At 48.9% G+C, this 25,000-nt stretch overlaps 3 protein-coding genes across 5 annotated transcripts in view; all 3 read right to left on the bottom strand.

The window, feature by feature from the left end:
- Nucleotides 1–6,217, bottom strand: part of LOC133135805 (beta-parvin-like) — a 17,223-nt gene extending 11,006 nt beyond the window's left edge. The window contains exons 1-2 of one of the 3 annotated variants that reach the window (XM_061253086.1): nucleotides 1,805–3,059; nucleotides 358–652 (exon numbers count right to left, since the gene is read on the bottom strand). In XM_061253086.1, coding sequence (XP_061109070.1) covers nucleotides 358–397 — 40 coding nt within the window. In that variant the 5' untranslated portion in view covers nucleotides 398–652; nucleotides 1,805–3,059. Of the gene's footprint in view, nucleotides 1–56; nucleotides 82–357; nucleotides 653–1,804; nucleotides 3,060–5,923 lie in introns of those variants that run through there. The other 2 variants (XM_061253085.1, XM_061253087.1) reach the window with 2 other exon arrangements.
- Nucleotides 6,218–6,844: 627 nt separating this feature from the next.
- rint1 (RAD50 interactor 1) lies at nucleotides 6,845–22,252 on the bottom strand. The gene is made up of 13 exons (XM_061253082.1): nucleotides 21,962–22,252; nucleotides 20,937–21,178; nucleotides 20,561–20,734; nucleotides 20,244–20,384; nucleotides 17,738–17,894; nucleotides 17,445–17,555; nucleotides 15,788–16,013; nucleotides 12,254–12,391; nucleotides 11,617–11,816; nucleotides 10,646–10,863; nucleotides 9,857–10,037; nucleotides 8,480–8,598; nucleotides 6,845–8,063 (listed from the first exon to the last, which is right to left on the bottom strand). The coding sequence occupies exons 1-13, from the start codon at nucleotides 22,178–22,180 to the stop codon at nucleotides 7,847–7,849; spliced, it is 2,343 nt and encodes a 780-aa protein (XP_061109066.1). The 5' UTR covers nucleotides 22,181–22,252; the 3' UTR covers nucleotides 6,845–7,846.
- Nucleotides 22,253–22,602: 350 nt separating this feature from the next.
- pus7 (pseudouridine synthase 7) overlaps nucleotides 22,603–25,000 on the bottom strand; it is a 14,346-nt gene continuing 11,948 nt past the window's right edge. Inside the window, exons 14-17 of the mRNA XM_061253094.1 lie at nucleotides 24,843–24,944; nucleotides 24,404–24,533; nucleotides 24,027–24,118; nucleotides 22,603–23,890 (exon numbers count right to left, since the gene is read on the bottom strand). Of these exons, the coding sequence (XP_061109078.1) occupies nucleotides 23,754–23,890; nucleotides 24,027–24,118; nucleotides 24,404–24,533; nucleotides 24,843–24,944 (461 nt within the window). The 3' untranslated portion in view covers nucleotides 22,603–23,753. The remainder of the gene's footprint in view (nucleotides 23,891–24,026; nucleotides 24,119–24,403; nucleotides 24,534–24,842; nucleotides 24,945–25,000) is intronic.

The following is a 25,000-nucleotide window of genomic DNA, read 5'->3' as shown; positions in this document are numbered from 1 at the left end:
GCATAAATAACACTTTAAATGTTTATTGAATGACTTTTTTAGGAGACTATAAATACCGGCGGGCATTCTTTACCTTCCGGAGACAAAGCGGGATCAGGAACACCTGAGACACATTCCACACAGGAGCCAAGTAAGGACTCAACCATCATGAATCTGAGATTCCTAAAACAAACACCTGTAATAATGACCCCACACCCCCCCGCCCTCCCCGGCCCCCCGGCCCCCCGGCCCCCCGGCCCCACAGCGGGTGGGTACCCCACACCCCCCTGCCCTCCCCAGCCCCACGGCGGGTGGGTACCCCACACCCCCCTGCCCTCCCCGGCCCCCCGGCCCCCCGGCCCCACGGCGGGTGGGTACCTTGCTTCTTGCACTTGGCAGCACAGAGCAGAGCAGCCATACTCCGGCGGTTTCAGAGCGGGGATCCGGGATGGGGATCCCACGACACTCGGCTCGGAGGAGAGGAGGAGAGGAGGAGAGGAGGCAGGACACAGGGTCCCAAGAGTGACCGGAGATGACCAATCAACCGCAGGCTGAACATCACGTGTCACTTCCTGTCATAGCCAATCGAATGAGGCTGGGAGAGGGAGCAGCCAATAGCAGAGCTCCAGGGCGGGCCCAGCGGGGCACAGGCAGCTGGGTCAATACTTCCCTTCTAATGAAAATAAATCTGCAGATTACTATAAAATAAAGAGTATTATTATGCTAATCTAAAACCATCTAAAATAATAAGACCTAGAAGAAGCAGGGGTTTGTGTGGTCAGCCTGCTCAGTTCAGCATTGCCTTTACAATATTAATACAGTATTATTACATCTGCAGAGTTACACTGTGTGCAGTACATTATTGTAAATCATAATTCTCTTTAATATTGTAAAGGCAAATTCGGCGTATGCTCAGCACCCAAACCCCTGCTTCTTGGTCTTCTAGATTAAGTTATATTTAATGACAATACTTCTTATTTTATAACAATATACAGGGTTGATTTCTAGTCCTTTTTCCTCTAATTTCCCACCAAACTGACTGGAGCAGCTCAGACTGATGGATGGCTCTCCTGGGAGCTCTGGTCCTTTTAGTGTAATTACAACACCCCGATCCCAGCAGGCTGCTCCAGCCAGTCTGCAGCACAGCCCTACGTGGCCGGGGTTCTGCAGAGTCCATTAGCCAAGCGCGCGAGCATCAGGGAGCCCACAGGCCTGCAAACTAACACAACACACCTCCGCTAAATACAAACATTTCCCCAAGCCTTTCTCATGGGCTTCCTGGAGGGTCTACCGCACATGACAGTTTGCCAGGGAAAACACTGGCCCTTTAAAGAGTGGGCATAGTTTCCCAGTCACCAGCAGTGATTATGACATCAGCATTTTACCTCCCAGTCTCCTTCCTTATCCTTTAATCCATCTTTTGGGCAGATTCTTTATGTGTGAATTTGGAAAGCCTGCCTGTATTCATCGACTGTCAGTTTGGGGTCACAAACATGCACACATACATCACACACACACACACACACACACACACACACACACACACACACACACACACACACAAACATGCACACATACATCACACTCACACACAAACACCACATCACACACACACACAAACATGCACACATACACACACAAACATGCACACATACATCACACTCACACACAAACACCACACACACACACTCACACACACACAAACATGCACACATACATCACACTCACACACAAACACCACATCACACACACACAAACATGCACACATACATCACACTCACACAAACACCACATCACACACACACACCAGCTGAGCTGCACAAACCTGCATTAGAGAGTGAGGTTGATGTACAGCTCCTGTGATTCGTTGGGAGACTTCAGGGGAAGCCACTCGCCACTCGCCACTTGAGTGATGAGAAAATCTGAAATATGTGGGAGCAGCACCCCCTAGTGGACATTCCTATGCTAGTACGTCTGCACATGTTCAGTAGCTCACATGCCAGTAAACTAAAAAGGACACAATGGACAGAGAACATAAAAATAATGAAAAGAATTATGTTTAAAAACTATTTATCAAAGCTTTATGTTATTATGGTGACTGGGTGTTTCAGTGTGTTTACTTCTAATCTGCTCATGAGAATTTAACAAACTAAAAAAGAGTATCAACAAAATACTGCTGTCACCATTAAAAATCCCCACCAGAAATATGTGTTTTTGTTCAGCAGCTCTTTCGGCAGGACTGATTAACACCACCCCGGGCAGAGTGGGAGCGCTCCTGTTTACAGGACACAAACTCATCCTCCGGTTTGGTCGTATAATCCCAGTACAGCCACTCCAGTGCACGTGTGTTTCTGCCCACATTACATCATTCTGAGTGTGTTAAATAGACTCCAGAAAAGGCCAAGCATTAATGGAACATAAACTTCCTTAAACGTAGAGCTCTTGGCATCACTTCCCTGACAACAACAAAAGTAAATTTTTTTTTTGTCTTACAAAACCATAATGTGCAAAACCGGCCTTATAATATCCAGTCAAAAGCATTATTAATAAGTTATTTTGTGATAATTTGACAATAGGACTACATGTGTGAAATGAATCTAGGTGACTCCACTTTGAATGATTCTTTGGTCCATTGCATCGTCATGTCATTAATCAGACGAAGCAGGGGATCCCGCTGGAGCAGTGCAGGGTTAAGGGCCTTGCTCAAGGGCCCAACAGCTGCTGAAGGGCCCAACAGCTGCTCAAGGGCCCAACAGCTGCTCAAGGGCCCAACAGCTGCTCAAGGGCCCAACAGCTGTGCGGATCTTATCGTGGCTACACCAGGGCTTGGTCCACCAACCTTCCAGGTCCCAGCCTCTAGCCTACAGGCTGTACGTATTTCAAATGGTATCGATTTCATATGTAAAACTGCAGTAAATATGGGAAATAATATAGGAACAGAGCCACAAATTCATATTCAACAGACACAATACACAAACTCCACAGATATGGCAACAGAGTAGGCAGAGGAGAAATAAATCTGATACCAATAATCTAATTCATTAATCTAATAATGAATTCAGAGTAAATAAACATGCTGATGACTTTGCTGATTTCTTCGATGAGAAGGTCACAGTCATCCGTAGATCCTTTACAACCACCGCCCCCCTCACTGTGCCCTTCCCCCCCTCTAGGCCCATCCCTTCCTTTTCCACTTTCCCCCCCCTTACAGACTCTGATGTTTCTCAACTCCTGCTCTGCCACCGCCCTACAACCTGTACCATTGACCCTATCCCCTCTTCTCTTCTCCAAACTATCACACCTGACATTCTCCCATTTGTCACCTCCCTTGTCAACTCCTCCCTGTCTTCCGGCTGTTTTCCGGCATCCTCCAAGAGGGCCCACATCACTCTGGTTCGGTATCGACACCTCGGCCCCTTGCCACGGGAGTTCCCCAGGGCTCAGTCCTAGGCCCGCTTCTTTTTTCTCTTTACACTCGCTCCCTTGGCCCTGTGATCACTGCACATGGGCTATCCTACCACTGCTATGCGGACAATACCCAACTCTTCGTCTCGTTCCCGTCGTCTGATACGCAGGTTTCAGCCCATATCTCTGCTTGCCTGAGGGACATCCAGAGCTGGATGGACAACCACCATCTAAAGCTCAACCCAGGCAAGACTGAAATGATATTCATCCCTGCTAAAACCTCTCCCCATCTGGATCTCTCCATTTCCCTCGGGGATACTACACTCACGCCGTCACCCAGTGCAAGGAACCTCGGCGTGGTGATGGACAACAGACTGTCCCTCTCCGAGAACATTGCGGCGGTGACCCGGTCTTGCAGGTTCTTCCTATACAACATACGGAGAATCCGCCCCTTTCTCACCCCCTACTCGACCCAGCTCCTGGTCCAAGCGATGGTTCTATCCCGCCTGGACTACTGCAATTCCCTCTTGGCTGGCCTCCCAGCGTCCGCCATCAGACCCCTCCAACTTATCCAGAATGCAGCAGCTCGTCTGGTCTTCAACCTTCCCAAATACTCACACGTCACCCCCCTGCTTACTTCCCTCCACTGGCTGCCTGTCATGGCTCGCATCAAATTCAAAACATTGGTGCTAGCCTTCCAAGCAGTTAAAGGGTCTTCCCCAGCTTATCTACAAAAAATCATCAGACCCTACACCCCTGCCAGACCTCTTTGTTCAGCCTCCACAGGCACCTCCCCCTCTCCGAGCCTCCACCTCACGCTCACGACTACTGTCTGTTCTGGCTCCACGGTGGTGGAACGAACTCCCCGCTGAGGTCAGAACTGTAGAATCTCTCCCCACCTTCAAGCGCAAGCTGAAGACACACCTCTTCAAGCAGCACCTCTCCCCATCCCTCCCTACCTCCCTGTGAACCTTAATTGTTGTCTCTGTGACTTGCTTTGTGTATCAGTATTTTTAGTTGGCTAGGTAAGCAGTGTTTGGATAGTTAACTTTGGTCACTTTTGCTCTGTTTGTTTTTTTGTTTTTTTTTTAGAACAAAGAAACAAAGGCCCTCGTCCTTATCTTTGTTGTACAGGTAGCAGTTGAAATTGTACTTCCCTCTAGGGTGTTTCAGCGAACTTATCCCTGGTTATGGGTATGCACTTTGTTGTACGTCGCTCTGGATAAGAGCGTCTGCCAAATGCCAATAATGTAATGTAATGTAATGGGAGACAGAGCCAGAGGAAGCCAATAAGCAAACAGAGTTCAAGCAGAACCAATAAGCAAACAGAGTTCAAGCAGAACCAATAAGCAAACAGAGTTCAAGCAGAACCAATAAGCAAACAGAGTTCAAGCAGAACCAATAAGCAAACAGAGTTCAAGCAGAACCAATAAGCAAACAGAGTTCAAACAGAACCAATAAGCAAACAGAATGCTGGAGGGTGTCAATGGCAGGAGGACAGGAGAATCCCGCAGTAATTAAACGGTCCCACCTTCCACTGCCCTTTAAGCCCTTATATGGGCACCATTACCCATATTGGTGACAGGAATGTGTGTGCGTGCAGGCAGACACACACACACACGCAGGCAGGCACACACGCACACACATTCTCCCATGCCAGATCCTGCAGCTGTTCACACAACACAAGGCAGCGTGATGAGGACAGCTTTTAAAATAGACAAACAAGTAAGTAAACAATAATTAAATAAAAGCAAGACTACAAAAATCATATTTAACAACTAACAATCTACTCAGAACGCAGAACCAAGAATGCGGAAGAGTTATCCTCCTACATTTTATCTTAATAGCCTCGCATTACTGAAACACATGACCTTCCCAATTAGGCATATTACATTAAAGGCATCTCTCCACAAACCCCTTTCTGTTTCCCACAGCTCACTCGGTTTTCAGGCGTGTTTTCATACTGACGGGTTCATCAGCATCGCTGCTGTGTATTAGACCTTTCTCGGGTGAATCTTATTAAACTAAAACTCGAATTTGTTCACACAGAGTGCTGATTTGTATCAGAAATCAAACGAGGACGCATAGACAAAGCAGTAGTTTCCAAAGATGTTTGTCTTGGAAGTTCACTGTCAGCAATAAGGAATTATAAAATGTCTGTACTAAGCCTACATCACTGTGATTCACAGAAACTTATTGACCAGCGTCTGCGAGTGCGAATGGGCTTCACGTTTTGGGAAAAAAAATGCGTAGACTGACCTTCACACTTCCGTTGCTGCCTGCAAAGTATCATTTAGTATCAACGCTTCTGCACACACGTGCAGTGACAATAACAAATAAACGCCGTATGGACCGACAGCACGCGCAGTCAAAGCAGATCGCGAAAAGTATCAATAAAAACGCGCGAGCTGCAGTACCATGGACAGTAACATACTTTCAACAACAAATTCAAATTCAATATTGTCAATGTCAATATTGACGACAGAAGCGCTCTAGCCTACAGCTCATAGTAACATATGATATTGTGCATAGACTTTACCTTCTTTCGCTTTTTTCTTGCGGACTAACGTGCCCCCGAGTTTCCCGAGGAAAGACTCGTCCTTCTTCATCTTCCCGGGCTGCGGTGTGGACGTTCTAATCGGCGGCGCAGACATCTTTCGCCGCTGTTCCGTTTCCACCGCCGTTGAAGACGGTTCGCTTCTCTTATAAAACAAATCTCTATTCAAAAGAAAACCACCTGGCGACCGCTAACAGGAAGAGGATGTGGCGTGCGCGCAAACCAACAATCAAAACAGTAGCTGGGTGCGAACAATGCAAACAGAGGCGGGGGGTGTGTGAGGGAAGATGACTAATTTAGCATCAGTGGGATCGGATTCATTCATCAGAGAGGACAGAGGCCCTCTCTCTCTCCTACAGCGCCCGTCATTGGCTGGATGTCCGCGACGAATGATCTGGGTCTGGACCCACGCCGAGGCGCACGTGCCTCAGATACTACGCCCTAGGTTCCTGGAAAAGAAACGGTTTACTGCGGTTTATAACTAAACGTAAGTGCGGTATTATTCAGCCAGACAAGCACATGTCTACCCACATCATGACATCCTGTAGCTATAATGTAGCTAATACAAACTTAAGTAGTGTAATATACAGTCTCCTCTATGCCATTTGCTGCGATTCGCTAATGACAATGAGCCATATATGTTTTATAGATTTAATAGATTCTTGTTTATATACCTCTAGGCAAGATATTATATATTTATCTCGCCTAGGTTAGTATAATATTATTCTACGCGGTCAAGAACCGCTGTTGCAGTGTGAATATTGAATGAAAAAGTTTTGATAAAAGTTCTGGCTCGGTGCCGTTTTATCAGTCGCGACAGACAACGGCCGTTATAGGGAGTTTCAACGGAAAGCGCTCGCGGCAGACAGGCTACAGAGGATAAATAAAATCATATAAAATCGCCACCGTAAATGTACTCTTTATTAATTCTATTACATTTCAATGATCTGAAATGAAACCACACAAGTCTATTGTGCAAATCTTCTGTCCTCTACTGAAAGACCTGATTCTTTCAAAACACATCTGAAGATTATGCGCAGTCCACTTAGATCATTGTAAACTCAGGGAAACTTTTAACAATTTGTCCAAAATCCACTGTGACGTACAGCATTACAACTGGGCTACATATGACACATCTATTCACATATTCATTTAAATGCTGATCTGACTTTAAATAACCAATCCTAGACTATGATACAGAACATATCCAGTAATACAGAGGAATCGCTTTCTTTGGGGCAGATATAGGGGTGGTAATTGGCGGCGTGGTGGCAGGGGTTCTGGGGTACGTCATCCTCCATCGCACAGCACTGTGGTCAGTGGGTTACCTGCAGTCTACCTGCGTCAGGAACCGCATGGCGGACAGCGGAGGGGAAACCGCCGGATGATGGCGGAATGGCCTGCCCTTGGCTTGGAATCCCGCTGCGGAATGTTAAGCCGCCATGTCGCGGTGTTCGGGAGGATGGAAGATAAGGGCTGTCTGCGTCCCGAAGTGATTAGGAGAAGGAATGCGTGGACAGTGAGAACACACACTCACACAGACACACACACAGACACACACACAGACACAAGCGCACACTCACACAAACACACTCCAGCCACGTATTCACCATATTCACTGTATTTACTTTTATGTCCATTTGCATGAAGTGCTGCTGCATTATGGGATATAACAGCTGCGTGAACAAAGCACCCAGTTCTCAGTGGGACAGAAGGATGACATCGCCGGCAACTCACGTCCTGTCACTGTCTGGTCTCTTCAGTAAGAGCCAATCAAACACGTGATTTCAGCTGCTGGTCACGAGGAGCGTCTCACACACACAGCGTTCAGCGGGAAAACGCTCTGTCATGTGACCTGCTGCTATTTCAGTCACAGCGGGCCCACAGACCTGCGCTGGGGGGGGGTCACTGGCCCGGCCAGGAGGCCCTCAGACTCAGCAGGATCCGCACGTCACAGGGAGCCAATCGGAACACTCCCAGCTCATTGAGGGCGGACTCGGGGGTGGGGCGCTGGGGGTCAGGGGTCACGGACTCCTCCTCTTCCTCTGCCTGCTGCAGCACCTCCCGCAGGAGGAGGGCGGAGCCAACGTTGAGTGACAGGATGATGCAGGCCTCCTTCACACTGAGGAGAGCCAATGAGAGCACAGGTGTCAAATGTGGGTGGGATTTCGGTGTCAATCAACCAACCAATCAATCAATCAATCACACAGAACTTAAACTTAAAACTGGAGGGGAAACATCTGCATGAAAGCCACATGTTAGTTTTACAAAGTATAGAATGATAAAAACAGGCCATTCAGCCCAGCAATGCTCGCATTTTCTACCTTTAAGTGTAAACTGCTTAGTTTTCCTCAAAGCTAGATAATATTTAGCACCATATCAAGCCTGGTCTTGGAAACCCCCAGTGCTGCAGGTTCCGCTCCCAGCTGGGCATCGCTGTTCCCTCAGTGTACAGTATACAGTAGCAATAAGCTGTGCATGCTGCCAGGGGAACAGATGATGTAATGCGTGTGTGTGCGTGCGTGCTGATTGGCTCACTGTTTGAAGAAGTTCTCTGGCCTCTTGCAGTAGTGTCCGAACAGGGGGAAGAGGTTCCGCGCCATGTCAAACTGCAGCTGAGCCGCCCCGCCCTCGTTAAAGTGGTTATACAGGATCACCTGGGGGCCATTTCATCTCAACTCAAACTCAACACGGCATGGCATTACCAACGCAATGCTGAACACAGAGCATAAACATTCAATCAAGATAAGAACAATAACCTTTCCGCAGAACAAGGCTTATATATGCGACAGATGTCGGACGGTCGGATTCAAACCGCCGACGTCGCGGCTCGCAATGAGCATGCGGTCAGTGCTCTACAGGCTGCGCCACCGAGACACCCTAACAAGGCTTATATTTAATGGAATGCACACACCAGACCTGGGTCAAATACGTAATTGTTTTGGATTTAAATATTTTTCTGTGCTCGATTGATCTTGCCTGGTGGAATTAAGCCAACCATTGAGTGTGTAACAGTATAACCGGGCAGGGCAGGGTGTGGCAGGGCAGGGCAGGATGTGGCAGGGCAGGGTGTGGCAGGGCAGGGCAGGGCAGGGCGTGGCAGGGCGTGGCAGGATGTGGCAGGGCAGGGTGTGGCAGGGCAGGGTGTGGCAGGGCAGGGTGTGGCAGGGCAGGGCGTGGCAGGGCGTGGCAGGATGTGGCAGGATGTGGCAGGGCGTGGCAGGATGTGGCAGGGCGTGGCAGGATGTGGCAGGATGTGGCAGGGCGTGGCAGGATGTGGCAGGATGTGGCAGGGTGTGGCAGGGCGTGGCAGGATGTGGCAGGGTGTGGCAGGGCGTGGCAGGATGTGGCAGGATGTGGCAGGGTGTGGCAGGGCGTGGCAGGATGTGGCAGGGTGTGGCAGGATGTGGCAGGATGTGGCAGGGCGTGGCAGGATGTGGCAGGGTGTGGCAGGGCGTGGCAGGGCGTGGCAGGATGTGGCAGGATGTGGCAGGGCGTGGCAGGATGTGGCAGGATGTGGCAGGGCGTGGCAGGATGTGGCAGGATGTGGCAGGGCGTGGCAGGATGTGGCAGGGCGTGGCAGGATGTGGCAGGGTGTGGCAGGGTGTGGCAGGATGTGGCAGGGTGTGGCAGGGTGTGGCAGGATGTGGCAGGGTGTGGCAGGGCGTGGCAGGATGTGGCAGGGCAGGGCAGGGCGTGGCAGGGCAGGGCAGGGCGTGGCAGGATGTGGCAGGGTGTGGCAGGGCGTGGCAGGATGTGGCAGGGTGTGGCAGGGTGTGGCAGGATGTGGCAGGGTGTGGCAGGATGTGGCAGGGTGTGGCAGGGTGTGGCAGGATGTGGCAGGGCAGGGCAGGGCGTGGCAGGGCAGGGCGTGGCAGGATGTGGCAGGGCGTGGCAGGGCAGGGCAGAACTCACGTCCTGGTACAGGAAGCGGTCCAGTCGCTCGGCGAGGCTCTGCCAGCAGCTGAGGAACAGCGGCACACAGAGCAGCTGCTGCAGCTGGAGCAGACGGTCCCGCAGGCAGAGCATCATGGGACACGCAGAGCTGGAGAGAGACATGGTGGCCTGGTCCGTCTGCGAGGGGAGGGACAGCCACCTGCAGATGCACAGACGCACAGACACACAGACACAGGAACAGACACAGACGCACAGACACAGACGCACAGACACAGATGCAGAGACAGACGCACAGACACAGGAACAGACACAGACGCACAGACACAGACGCACAGACACAGATGCAGACACAGACGCACAGACACAGATGCAGAGACAGACGCACAGACACAGGAACAGACACAGACAAACAAACACAGGAACAGACACACACAAACAAACACAGGAACAGACACAGATGCAGACTTAAGAACTGAGAAACGGCTCACATAGACACCCCCCTACCAACACTCTACAATTTATTATCGGGCATAGGGCACTGACCTGTCTCGGGCGTAGGGCACTGACCTGTCTCGGGCGTAGGCCACTGACCTGTCTCGGGCGTAGGCCACTGACCTGTCTCGGGCGTAGGCCACTGACCTGTCTCGGGCGTAGGGCACTGACCTGTCTCGGGCGTAGGGCACTGACCTGTCTCGGGCGTAGGGCACTGACCTGTCTCGGGCGTAGGCCACTGACCTGTCTCGGGCGTAGGGCACTGACCTGTCTCGGGCGTAGGGCACTGACCTGTCTCGGGCGTAGGACACTGACCTGTCTCGGGCGTAGGGCTGGCCCTTCTCGCGCACCTCCCTCATCACGGCCTCCAGGAGGCGCCCCAGCATGTCCTCCCGCAGACGCTCCAGCAATCCCAGCAGGCCCTGGAACAGCGAGTCCTCCAGGGAGGCCAGTCGCCCCGCCTCCGTGGGGCCCAGGCCCCCCCACTCGCCCCCCCCCAGGGACACCGCTGCCGCCTGCAGCTGCAGGAAGAACTGAGAAAAAAAAACACCATTTAATACACACTCACCGAGCACTGCATCACACCTACCTATTCACACCACTATCTCATCAGCCAACTGTGTGGCAGCAGTGCAGTGCACGCAATCATGTAGATACAGGTCAGGAGCTTCAGTTAATGATCACAACCATCAGAATGGGGAAGAAATGTGATCTAAGTGACTTGGGGGCGGGGCCTATCCGGCAGGGTTTTTAGGCGGGGCCTATCTGGGTGTGGAGCCTGTGTGGGTGTGGCGTTGGGGGCGGGGCCTGTGGGGGTGTGGTGCTGGGGGCGGGGCCTGTGGGGGTGTGGCGTGGGGGCAGGGCCTGTGTGGGTGGCGCTGGGGGCGGGGCCTGTGTGGGTGTGGTGTTGGGGGCGGAGCCTGTATGGGTGTGGCGTTGGGGGCGGGGCCTGTGGGGGTGTGACGTGGGGGCGGGGCCTGTGTGGGTGTGGCGTGGGGCCTGTGTGGGTGTGGCGTTGGGGGCGGGGCCTGTAGGGGTGTGGCGTGGGGGCAGGGCCTGTGGGGGTGTGACGTGGGGGCGGGGCCTGTGTGGGTGTGGCGTGGGGCCTGTGTGGGTGTGGCGTTGGGGGCGGGGCCTGTGGGGGTGTGGCGTTGGGGGCGGGGCCTGTGTGGGTGTGACATTGGGGGCGGGGCCTGTATGGGGGCGGCGTTGGGGGCGGGGCCTGTGGGGGTGTGGCGTGGGGGCGGGGCCTGTGTGCGTGGGGCGGGGTTTTAGGCGGGGCTCACCACGTTGTCTGCCCAGTCCCCCAGCACGGTGGAGACGTAGTTGGTGGCGTTGAGCACGGCGCAATAGCGGGATCCCAGCGGACAGCGGGAATCCTCCTTCATCACCTGCGTCAGCCGGATCCGGAAGTCGTCCACCAGCTCCCTCTGCAGCGCCAGGAAGCTGAGCTGGGCCCGGGAGCAGGGCAGAGAGCGGTACCGGTCTGAGGGGGGGGTTTGGACCGTTTAATAATGTACATACTACAACTATAATACACGATGTACACAATAACATCACTGCAGCTGCAAGGCCCTCAGCCCCACACTGCTCCAGGGGGTAATGCTTAGTCTAATCAGCTGTAAGACAGTTTGGATAAAAACGTCAGCTCGATAACCTGTAATGTATCAGGTCCTTTTATTGGTTTGTTATTGTTTATTACAATATGTTAGCAAAGTGAGCTGAAGTGAGTGAAAGGAGTGGTATCTAGTAGAAGTGAGAGAGAGAGAGTGAAAGTGAGAGTGAGAGAGAGTGAGAGAGAGAGAGAGAGAGAGAGTGAGAGAGAGAGAGAGAGAGAGAGAGGTATCTCAGAGGAAAGAGGGAGGGAGACAGAGATAGGGAGTGGCATCAGACAGGTAAACAGAGGGCTGTGTAGGAGCCCACCTGTGATGACCAGCAGCAGGGTCATGAAGGTCTCTGCACACTCGGGTGCCTTCATCTCATCCATGTCGCTGATGTCCCTGTACTGAGAGCTCCAGGAGCCCTCTGCTGCCAGCAGGGCGTCAACCTTCTCCACCGCCACTAGAGGGAGACACACACACACACACACAGACACACACACACAGACACACACACAGAAACACACACACACAGACACACACACAGACACACACACACAGACACAGACACACACACACATACACACAGACACAGAGACACAGAAACACAGAAACACACACACACACACACACACACACACAGAAACACACACACACACACACACACACAGAAACACACACACACACACACAGACACACACACAGACACAGAAACACACACACACAGAAACACACACACACAGACACACAGACACAGACACAGACACACACAGACACAGACACAGACACACAGACACAGACACAGACACACACACACACACAGAGACACAGACACACACACACATACAGACACACACAGACACACACACACATTTTAAGATCCTGAGCATGGAAGGCCTTGGGCAGGTATCATCAACTCTGGGCCTCAAATCTCCTGGGTCTTCTCACCTGACTCCCAGGTAAAGGGAGGGCAGAAAACCAGCTGTTTTTGGCCCCTGAATACTGTGATGATCCCTGGTCTAGGGGTACCCAACTGAGCCCGAGGGTTAGGGTACCCCGGGAACCTGCTGAGTTACAGGGGTATGCCATCGAGCTATCAGGGCATCCCATGGAGAGTGATCGGGGTATGGTATGGAGAGGTATTGGGGTATCGTATGGAGAGGTATTGGGGTATGGTATGGAGAGGTATTGGGGTATCGTATGGAGAGGTATTGGGGTATGGTATGGAGAGGTATTGGGGTATCGTATGGAGAGGTATTGGGGTATCATATGGAGTTATTGGGGTATGGTATGGAGTTATTGGGGTATCGTATGGAGTTATTGGGGTATGGTATGGAGAGGTATTGGGGTATCGTATGGAGAGGTATTGGGGTATGGTATGGAGAGGTATTGGGGTATGGTATGGAGAGGTATTGGGGTATGGTATGGAGTTATTGGGGTATCGTATGGAGAGGTATTGGGGTATGGTATGGAGAGTTATTGGGGTATGGTTGCCGAGCTCAGACCTCACGTTCCCACGAGCAGTACCTCACCATGAGGTGTCTCGGGGACGAAATCAAGTACTCCGAACGTCCTGGAGCCCTGGTAAGTTCTACTGAACTTCCAGCCCAGTCTCGAAGTGAAGGGTGTGATGCAAATCTGGTAATCGATGTCCTGTATTCAATGTATTTACTCTAAAGACTCTTTGTCACATATGATTATAGTAAGATATATTTTATTATAATCAATCAAAAGAATAGAGTTGTACAGATTACAGTGTACATATCATCTTTTGCAGTTTGCTAATCACATGCAAGTTACATATACCCCTCTTAGCTCTTTCTAAATTACCTTTCCACCACGATGTTTAAAAATCAAGGTACACCCTTCCTATATCCATCCTCTTTGGCCTTAGCCTTATCCTATAGCTCCCCCTTCTTGACGTTTAAAAAGAAACTATTCCTATAATATTATATTTATCTAAATATGATAATTTCTCTACATTTTTCTACTTTATATAGTATCCTAATAAGAAATAAAAGATATATAAAAGTAAACTTATAATATGTTACTTTTCCTACTTCTACAAGTAATATAGATTATAATTACCACTCCAACTTGGTTATAATTGTTCTGCGTGGATCTTTCTTCACCAGCTCGTAGATATCTTCTGAAGCCAAATTCTGGGATCCTGCTCTAAGGTCTAAAAACTTATCCCTTATATATCTTTTTTGTATACAAAAGTGTCCCCATTATGTCAAGCAGGAAGACATTTATCTTTTATATAACTTGTTTTTCAATGACCATATTAATTATTTCTGTTTTTCCAATTGTCATTTTCTCATACCTCTAAAGAACCGTCCCCAATATTTTATTTCATGGGCCCCTCTGGTTTGGGAATTTCCCCCATCTTAATATATGAGTGGAAAAACACTAGCCCTTATGTTGTTTTTAATGAACCTATTCATCACTGGTGTCTGTGTCAGTTTCATAATCTCTCCTTGACTTCCTCCAAACTTTGATTTCATGTAAGCCAGACGTTAAAGCCTGCCACCATCCCAACACCCTCTTTAGGTGCCCCTTTTTGTGGCGCCTTAAGGGGTCTACAAAGGTCATCCAGCTAATAGCTGAGTGTAATTCATCATTCAACTCCTCTATAGTCAGTCCTTTAAATCTATTCGATAAATTATTTGTGTTATCCTCAGAGGGGCCCGTGAAGCCTCTTAATTTTTTCTCGGTATTGACGTCCATGCCATTTTCCTTATCTCTTTTACATTTTTCAATCTCCTCCTGCTCTTTGATTTCCCAATTATTTTCATTGTCTTTCTCATCCTGTTTTTTTAACCAGGCCTCGTGCTCCTCCCCTGTAGGAGCCAGCCCACACGTGTCAACCAAGTATGTTATCACATCTATCGTCTCCTTGAATGCAAAACTCCCTGGATCCCCAATTTTCAGTTCTGCGTGTTCAGCCCCTTCCATGGTCATGCTAGAACACATTCTACGCATGGCCTCAGTCAGGCCTTTTGCCTTGCTCTCTAAAACCCTGAATCTAAGTCCTCTGACTTCAGACTCCTCAGTATCCATATACGGTTGTACATTTATTTTATACCATATACTTTTCCTCTTACGGGAGCTTTTACTCCTACCCCATTGGCGTGTGCGAGGGGTTAACAATGCATTCCTGCTTAACCCATCTTCTGTCAATCTCTCATCAGGAGGGCCTAGGGCCGGGTCCTCGACATGGTATGGAGAGGTATTGGGGTATCGTATGGAGAGGTATTGGGGTATCGTATGGAGAGTTATTGGGGTATGGTATGGAGAGTTATTGGGGTATCATATGGAGTTATTGGGGTATGGTATGGAGTTATTGGGGTATCGTATGGAGAGGTATTGGGGTATCGTATGGAGAGTTATTGGGGTATGGTATGGAGAGTTATTGGGGTATCATATGGAGTTATTGGGGTATGGTATGGAGTTATTGGGGTACCGTATGGAGAGGTATTGGGGTATGGTATGGAGAGTTATTGGGGTATCGTATGGAGAGGTATTGGGGTATCGTATGGAGAGGTATTGGGGTATCGTATGGAGAGGTATTGGGGTATCGTATGGAGTTATTGGGGTATCGTATGGAGTTATTGGGGTATCGTATGGAGAGTTATTGGGGTATGGTATGGAGAGTTATTGGGGTATGGTATGGAGAGGTATTGGGGTATCGTATGGAGTTATTGGGGTATGGTATGGAGAGTTATTGGGGTATCGTATGGAGAGTTATTGGGGTATGGTATGGAGAGTTATTGGGGTATCGTATGGAGAGGTATTGGGGTATCATATGGAGAGTTATTGGGGTATCATATGGAGAGTTATTGGGGCACCCACTCACTCTTGCGCTCCACGGTGAGCCACTTCTGGAAGACGCTCTCGTCCAGCAGGATGTGCAGGGTGCCGGGGAGCATGCTGGGATACGCGTGGGTGGTGCGCAGCTCCCGCTCGAACTGCAGGATCTCGTCCACCAGGTGGCAGAAGAGAGCGTCGTCGTACAGCAGCCGCGGTGCATCGTGGGCCAGCTTCTCCTGCGCCAGGGAGAGGAGCCCGCGGCACAGCTCCACCTGCAGGAGGGAGACAGAACTGCACATTATATACATTTACCGTAAATCCTCAAATCGTGTCCGGGGTCTTTTATTTACTTAGGCTGCACAAAGCACAGGCCTTTATTTGGGGCAGGCTTGTATTCGAGGCAGGCCTTTATTTCTTATTAGGCTTCTGTTGTAGAATTTTATTCTTAGAAATAAAGTAAAAGGCTACACTTAAAGTGGGCCAACACTGTTCAACACTTCCTGTAACCGTTCAGAAATCAATTAGTGTAGGCTAATCAGGAACACCGTTTGGTAAGTCAAAGTGTCAGTCTTAACAGACTTATTGAAAATATTCTCAAACACTATAAATCACATGCAAGTCCAGAATCCATAAAATAACAACTTGCCAGAGACGCCTTCATGAACAATAACAAATTAGCGTAGATAGTTAAGGATCTTTTTTTCCTAAAGTGCGTTTTATTGTGAGACATGCGTTTTGTTTGGCGCAGCATTGTTTGGAGGCTATCAAAAGATTTTCGCTTTGGTTTGGGATTTAATTTACTTTTGGACTGTTTGATTCTATTGCTAAATGTTGGGACTGATGGGCACTGAAATCTGGGGGGTATTTGATGGTTCACTGTTAAGTTTTATGTAGTTGAAAGAGTGACGGGATTTCCACCCGTCTGTTTATTGCGAGCCAAGGCAGCCGCTTTCATTCATTCATTGAACGTGTGCTGTGCTGTAAATACATGGGAACCTTATTGCGTAGCCAAGTAGCCTAAATTGAGTTAATTTTTTATTTTGCCTGATTTACTTTTTTTATTAAATTCGTAGTCTGGAATGTCTCGCGGCAACAATTGTGTTTAAATGTATACTGCTTCAGCCTTTGGCAAGCTACTCAGAAGGGGGCAGCAAGCGACTGGTAGCTTGAGAGCAACGTGTTGGAGACCCATGGTGTAGGACAACGACTTTTCATTGGCAACAGTATTAAACCAACCAACAATATAAAATATTAAGAAGAGCTCTTTTATTTCATTGAGTTAAATCGAAACAATGTCTTCTAGTGCTCATGGACTGATAGCCCTACTGGTAGGCAATATTACCCCGGCTATTATCCGAGGCCCGGCTTCAAATAGAATCCCGGACACAATTTGAGCATTTACTGTAAATACAATTTCACCCATCACAAACTTTGACAGCTGACTTGCTAAAGGGGAAAAATTTTCACATTTTCAAAAAACTGAACAGCAATGCATCTTTCCAAATATAATACCACTGCTGCATTCACATATCCCAGTGAACTGAATCAAAAAAAGTGAAACTATCTGGATGGATAGATGATACTTTAATTGAATGTTTTGGTGAACTGCCCCTTTAAGCACACACTACAGGCGCTGAGCACACTGAGTCTGTTGGTGCACTAGGCGGCACCAGGCGAGGGGAGCCCCAGCATGCTGACGGTACCTTTGCGTTGATTTTGGCATCAGCCCGGTCCAGGATGGGCTGAATCTTCTCCTCCATGAACTTGGAGTTGTTCCCCATCCACATGAGCACCTGGGTCAGGTACCACTCGGGCTGCGGAACACACACACACCTGGCTCAGGTGCCGTCAGGACACACTTTCAACCTTTTCAAGAAACGTACCTATTACAGGCTTGTGAAAACGCTGACAGACCACACCCAAACAATGTAACCTGCAAATCGTGGTAATTCTGTAACGGAAACGTGCGAGTTAGCTTAGCGCTAAGGGCGCTAACCTTGTTGAGGGAGTTGGTTTGGCGGTTCCCGGTGAAGTGGTAGCGGAACCTCTTGGTGAGGGGGAGGATCATGATCTGGATTGGCAGCGAAAGGGGCGTGTCTGGAGGCAGGCCCGCCCTGGAGGGGTGTGGCTTCTTCTCTGAGATGAGGTCATCCCTGAGAGGGTCAAAGTACACAACAAAGTGTGTGTGTGTGTGTGTATGAGTGTGTCAGTGTGTGTGTATAGTGTGAGTGTGTGTGAGTGTATAGTGTGAGTGTGGGCGGGTGTGTGTGTATAGTGTGAGCGTGTGCGAGTGTGTGTATGTCTCAGTGTGTGTGTGTGTGTGTATGTGTATGAGGGTGTGTGTATAGTGTGAGCGTGCGTGTGTGTGTATAGTGTGTGGGTGTGTGTGTATAGTGTGAGTGTGTGTATGTGTATGAGTGTGTGTGTGAGCGTGTGTGTGTGTGTGTGTGTGTGTATAGTGTCTATGTGTATGAGTGTGTGTGTGTGTGTATAGTGTGAGTGTGTGTGTATGAGTTATTAAATTATTGGCACCCCTGACAGAAAATGAACAAACAATACTCAAAAAAATTCTAAACAATATATTTATAGACAAATTCGAAATACCAACATATGATAAATACTGTGCTATATTAATGTTTCAATGGAACCAACAAAAATCATTTACTGATTTAATTAAAAATCAATTTCCTCCAAATCAATGTTTAAAAATTATTGGCACCCTTAAAGATTATTGTAAATAACACCTACCAAAATTAAACCAGGTATTAAATTCCACTTATTTAAGTTTATCTATGTGTTAAGGAACTGTATTGAGTGATTACATCACTTCCTGTTTCACTAGGCTACAAAAATGAGGTAACACACATGCAATATCCCTTCGTCATCCAACACCATGAAGAAAACAAAAGAATTGGCAGTTCAAAAGAGGCAGATGGTCGTAGACCTTCATAAACGTGGTAATGGCTACAAGAAAATTGAATATACCACTGAGCACTGTCAGAGCAATTATAAAAAAGTTCAAAAGATATGGAACTGTTGAAAACGCAACTGCATCTTGCACCCCAGGATACTGAGGAGAATGGTGAGAGAAGCAACAAAATCCCCAAGGATCACAGTGAAAGAATTGCAGGCCTTGGTGGCATCTTGGGGTCACCAGGTTTCAAAAAGCACCATCAGACGCCACCTCCATAACCACAGCCTCATTAGAAGGGTTGCCAGAAGAAAGCCTTTTCTGACCACAAGACACAGAAGAAAGCGCTTGGAGTTTGCCAAATGTCATTTACATTATGACTGGAACAAGATTTTCTGGTCAGCTGAGACCAAAATTGAACGTTTTGGTCAGATACAGCATCGGTATGTTTGGCGTAGGAACAGAGATGCATACAAGGAGAAGCACCTCATACCCACAGTGAAATATGGTGGTGGGTCAGTCATGTTTTGGGGCTGTTTTAATTCCAGAGGTCCAGGGGCACTGGTTAGGATTGATGGCATAATGAATAAAGTATCAGGCAATTTTGGCTGAAAATCTGGTTCCCTCTGCCAGAAGTCTGGGACTTGGTCGTAGGTGGACTTTCCAACAAGACAATGACCCAAAACACACCTCAAGATCCACACAGAAATGGTTCCGTGACAACAAAATCAACGTTCTGCAATGGCCAGTCACCAGACCTCAGTCCAATCGAAAACCTGTGGGCTGAGTTGAAGAGGTCAGTTGATAAGCACAAACTCAAGAACGTGAAGGATCTTGAAAGGATATGCAAAGAGGAATGGTCCAAAATCCCTCCAAATGTGTTCCTTAATCTTGTCAAAAATTACAGGAAGAGACTCCATGCTGTTATCCTTGCCAGAGGTGGTTGCACTAAGTACAAGGTGAAGGGTGCCAATAATTCTGAAACCTTGATTTTGTTTAAATTTATTTTTTATAAAATGATTGTTATGATTTTGGTTGTTTCCATTGAAACATTAATAAAGTACAGTATTTGGCACATGTTGGTGTATTACCTTTCCCTATAATTACGTTATTCTTTGTTTTTTTAAGTGCATTTTTTTTTTGTTTGTGCATTGCTGTTGAGGGGTGCCAATAATTCTTCAGCCCATTGTAGTGTGTGTGTGTGTGTGTGTGAGTGTGTGTGAGTGTGTGTGAGTGTGTGTGTGTGTATAGTGTGTGTGTGTGTGTGTGAGTGTGTGTATAGTGTGTAAGTGTGTGTGTATGTGTGTGAGTGTGTGTGTGAGTGTGAGTGTGAGTGTGTGTGAGTGTGTGTATAGTGTGTGAGTGTGTGTATAGTGTATGTGTGTGTGTATAGTGTATGTGTGTGTGTGTGTGTGTGTGTATAGTGTGTGTGTGTGTGTGTGTGTGTGTATAGTGTGTGTATAGTGTGTGTGTGTGTGTGTGTGTGTGTGTATAGTGTGTGTGTGTGTGTGTGTGTGTATAGTGTGTGTGTGTGTGTGTGTGTGTGTGTGTGTGTGTATAGTGTGTGTGTGTGTGAGCACTGAAAGGATACGAGCTCTGCAGACACAGGAGCTGGGGCACGAGGAGTTCCAGCTGGCTGCAGAGCTCCTGAGCGTTGGCAGGGGGCGACAGAGAATCCACCGGGGGAGACAGGAAGGGCCACTGCAGCTGAGTCAGCACTTCCTGTAGATCACTGAGAGAGAGAGAGAGAGATAAATTTGACATTTATTAACAGATTAAAACTGTTCCACTTCAGACAACCTTATAGCAGGTGTGACATCCATGCATGGTTGAGCCCGGTTGAGCCCGGTTGAGCCCGGTTGAGCCCGGTTGAGCCCGGTTGAGCCCGGTTGAGCCCGGTTTGCTCACCCAGCGAGCCGGTCCTTGAGGATCTTGTGCCAGAAGGCCAGCGTCTCCCTCAGGAAGCTCTGCAGGTGCACACAGCCAGACTCCTGCAGCCCCAGGGCCAGGGAGGCCATGCTGTCCACCGCGCCCACGGCCTCCCACACACTGTTCACCATCAGACACTGCTGGATGCTGTCACTGCAGGGAGACACACACACACACACACACACACACACTGTTCACATCAGACACTGCTGGATGCTGTCACTGCAGGGAGACACACACACACACACACACACACACACACACACACACACAGTTCACATCAGACACTGCTGGATGCTGTCACTGCAGGGAGACACACACACACACACACACACACACACACACCCCCCCGTACCTGAGCTCCTCGATGCGGGCGAGGCACTGCAGGTACTGGGCGTGGCGCTGCAGGGTGTCGAGCTGCCCCAGGACCTGCCCCAGCCCGTCGGCCCAGGGCTGAGCCCCCTGTAGGTGCTGCTGCAGCGTGTTGGACAGCATCCTCTCCCTGTGCAGCAGAGACTCCGCCCCCTGCCACGCCCGCTCTGCCCCCGCCAGCGCTGAAGACACACGCAGCGGCACTGAGCTGGACACCGTCAACACCTGGAGGGGGGGGGGGAGAGAGAGAGAGAGAGAGAGAGGGAGGGGAGGGAGGTGGGGAGGGGGGGGCAGAAATTCACCTTTAGTTACTTATATGTGTTAATCAGGTTTTAGTGTCATTATTAATTGCTTTGGTAATATTGTTTATTCACTGTCATGCCAATAAAGCATTACTGTATTGAACTTAAGAGTGACACAGAGACAGAGAAACTGAGAGTATTGTGTGTGAGTGGGAGGAGAGAAGCCTGAACAGGTCTCTGCCCATTATCCACCTGCGATATGCAGCATCATCGGAGTTTAACACTAGAATATGCAAGTGAGGAGTTTCAGATTGTTTCAAATGTTTCATGTTATATTTCGGCAAACATGTCTGCAGCCAACTCAGTTTGCGTAGCTAATGTTACACGACAGAAGAAAGCCGACTGTAGCCAACGACCCTAACGCAGCTCAGGGGTGGAAAAACCGTGGTCCTGGAGAGACACGGGGTCTGCCTGTTTTATCTTCCATGTGAGGTGATTTAACTAAATGTCAACGCGGAGATAGGACGTTCCCAGATTCGTGACTTCGCTAAGAGTAGCCTGGCTATTTCTGACACATTAGCTTGCTAGCCTAGCTATGCACATTTTCTTGTCGACCACGGTAGCCCAAAACAGCGAACTAACTTGGCCGACTACACACAAACCCAAGCAGCCAGAATAAGACCGATCTGCCAAGGAGTAATTCAGCGTGGTAGCCAACATACGAATGTTCCCAGGTGGACTTGCCAATGCTAGACAATGCTAATACCTGTTCTTCTAGGAGCTTGTTTTCCGCGGTCAGTTTCTCCAGAAGCGAGCCGACTTTCTTCAGAGATTTCAGGTCCCCACCGATCTCCCCGTCCACCAGCTCAACCACATACTCCGGTAGTCTCCCATCTTCTGAAACCGGGTCGGAATCGCTGTCTGACAGTACTGGCGTGAGCAACGCATCGCCGCCGTCTACCTGTTCGCTCATGGGCGCCGCCATGTTTCTCTTCTCCACGTCAACAAGCGCTCTAGCGCTCTGCCTACTGGATACACACCGAATAACAAGCAAATAGTCCAGAATACGTCAGTAATTCTTATTGGAAAGATGTGCCATTTAAACCGTCGATACGATGACGGTTGAATATTAATCTACTGCAATAAACCGATTAATCTACGGTTATAAACCACTTCGTGAAATATTGCATATCGTTTGTTTCCAGGCGTAGCATGCAGTGTTATGTCAGCTTAGATTAAAAGCAGTTAAAATGTTCTGATTATGCGCCCATATTCACGGCTGCACTTCACTCAGACTAGCCCTAAACTACGGAGAAATATTGTGTAAAAATAATGATAATGATATGTACACTCAAACACACACGCCCATATCCACGAACACTCAAAATAAATATAACTCGGGACATCTTCCAATGTGGCATTTTTAATTCAATAAAGTCAGACAGCAACAAAGCAACATTAAATAGCACATTTGTTTAAAAACCAGTATCAGAACTTCTATTAATTTCTGCAACTCATTGAATTTCTCCTAGAAGTGAGTCTGTAAGGAATCCACTGCGTTTTAGACCTTAGCAAAGACCCCCACAGCCAGGAATCCTTGATGGAAGACTCCCGAGAACTGACACAGATGCTGTAAAAAATCTAAATCAAGACTTATCAAACGCTCTACAGTAGTAAAGCTCAAACGTATACAATAAAACAATGATTTGATATTAAAAAAATAAAGAAAAACAAAGTTGAAGGGTAGGTGTTGCTGTGACATTGTGCTACGGGTGAGTGCAGGGAACACCCTTAGAGTGTGTGTGTGTGTGTCTGTCTGTGTGTGTGTGTGTGTGTGTCTGTGTGTGTGTGTGTGTGTGTGTGTGTGTGTGTGTCTGTGTGTTTGAGTGTGTATGTGTGTCTGTCTGTGTGTGAGTGTGTGTGTGTGTGTGTGTGTGTGAGTGTATGTGTGTTTCTGGACGTGCTGTGTGAGTGGGAGTCTGTGAGTATGTGTGTGTGTATTTCTGTACGTGTGTGTGCATGCATTGAGCCAGTTGCGTTGAGCTGTGCCCATGTATATGTGTGTGTGTGCGACTGTGCGTCTGTGTGTGTATGTGCGCATGCGTTTAGCCAGGTGTGTTGAGTTGTGCCCATGTATATATATGTGTATGTGTGTCTGTCTGTGTGTGTGTGTGTGTGTGTGTGTGTGTGTGTGTGTGTGTGCATGCGTTCAGCCAGGTGCACTGAGCTGTGCCCATGTATGTGTGTGTGTGTGTGTGTGAGTGTATGTATGTGTGTGTGTGTGTGGGTGAGTGTATGTATGTGTTTGTGTGTGTGAGTGTGTTTGAGTGTGTGTGAGTGTGTGTGATTCTGGACGTGCTATGTGTGAGTGGGAGTCTGAGTATGTGTGTGTGTGTATTTTTGTACGTGTGTGCATGCGTTGAGCCAGTTGCGTTGAGCTGTGCCCATGTATATGTGTGCGTGTGTGCGTGTGTGTGCGTGCGCATGTGCGTGTGCTTGCGTGTGCGTGCGTGTGCATGCGCATGTGCGTGTGAGCGTGTGTGTATGTGGTGAGTATCTCAGTTGAGCCAGGTGGTGTTGAGCCGCGTCTGGTTCTTGATGCTGGTGTCCATTTTCAGCACCTCCCGGATGGCCATGGTGGCGTAGGTGGAGGAGGGGAGAGAGAACTCCATCCTCAGGGCCCGGTACTGCCCCTCTGAGGGAAAGAGAGGAGCGAGAGATCAGCACAGAGGAGAGAGAGAGGGAGAGAGGGAGAGGGGGAGAGGGGGAGAGGGGGAGAGGGGGAGAGGGGGAGAGAGGAAGAGATGTAACTGCAGGCTTGTAAAACTGACCTTTAGGGAAGACAGGAGGAGGTTTATTCTCAAGCTTCTCCAGATCAGTGTGAACCAGAGAGATCCGGGGATCATCATAGTTTATCACCTCCCTGAGAGGAGGGAGAAAAGAGAGAGAGGGAGGGAGATGGGTGAGAGAGAAGTGAGGGAGAGAGAGAGAGAAGCCAGTTAATCAGTAGAAATTTATTTCAGTAAGAACAGACAACTCAAGAGTGCAAATTCCACAAACGCTGTAAAAAACTGCCAAATGAACTGTAAGCACGCACTCACAGACAGACAGACAGACAGACAGACAGACACACACACACACACTGTCACACACTCTCTCTCTCTCTCTCACACACACACGCACGCACGCACGCACGCGCAGTACTGACCAGCTGACGTCTTTGGGTCGTATGAGGATGCGTCGATAGGCTCCAGCCAGCGAGTATTCCCGCACTTTGTGCCGCATGTTATCTATGTCCAGGTCATCAGCCTTCAGCATCTCCCTGTAGCCCTGCCCCACTGCAAGAGAACACCATTACCCATAATCCAACACCACTGCAAGAGGAGGACACCATTACCCATAACCTTCCCCACTGCAAGAGAAGAACACCATTACAGATAATCCACCCCCACTGCAAAAGAAGGACAACATTACCCATAATCCACCTCCAATGTAAGAACACCATTACCCATAACCCTCCCCACTGTAAAAGGAGACCATTACCACCCTGTGGGGCATTAGAGGGGGTAACTTACTGTGCTCAGGGAGGTATAAAACAGGGAGTAAAACACTGTGGTGAGGGGGATATTAAAGAGGGGGTAACTCACCGTGGTGTGTGGGGTAAATAACATCGAATCCAGGCAGGGGCATCACCACTTCGTGAATGGAGTGGGTCTTGGCCTCTTCTTCCGTGAGCACATGTGCTGAGCCTGCAGGGGTATACCACAGGGCTGTAACCATGGGAACCGCCCCCAGTCAGAGCCAC

Source organism: Conger conger, chromosome 8 (genome assembly GCF_963514075.1).
Source record: "Conger conger chromosome 8, fConCon1.1, whole genome shotgun sequence".
NCBI classification, from domain to species: domain Eukaryota; kingdom Metazoa; phylum Chordata; class Actinopteri; order Anguilliformes; family Congridae; genus Conger; species Conger conger.
Note: the sequence above shows the minus strand (reverse complement) of the source record. Positions and strands in the feature narration are given on the sequence as shown.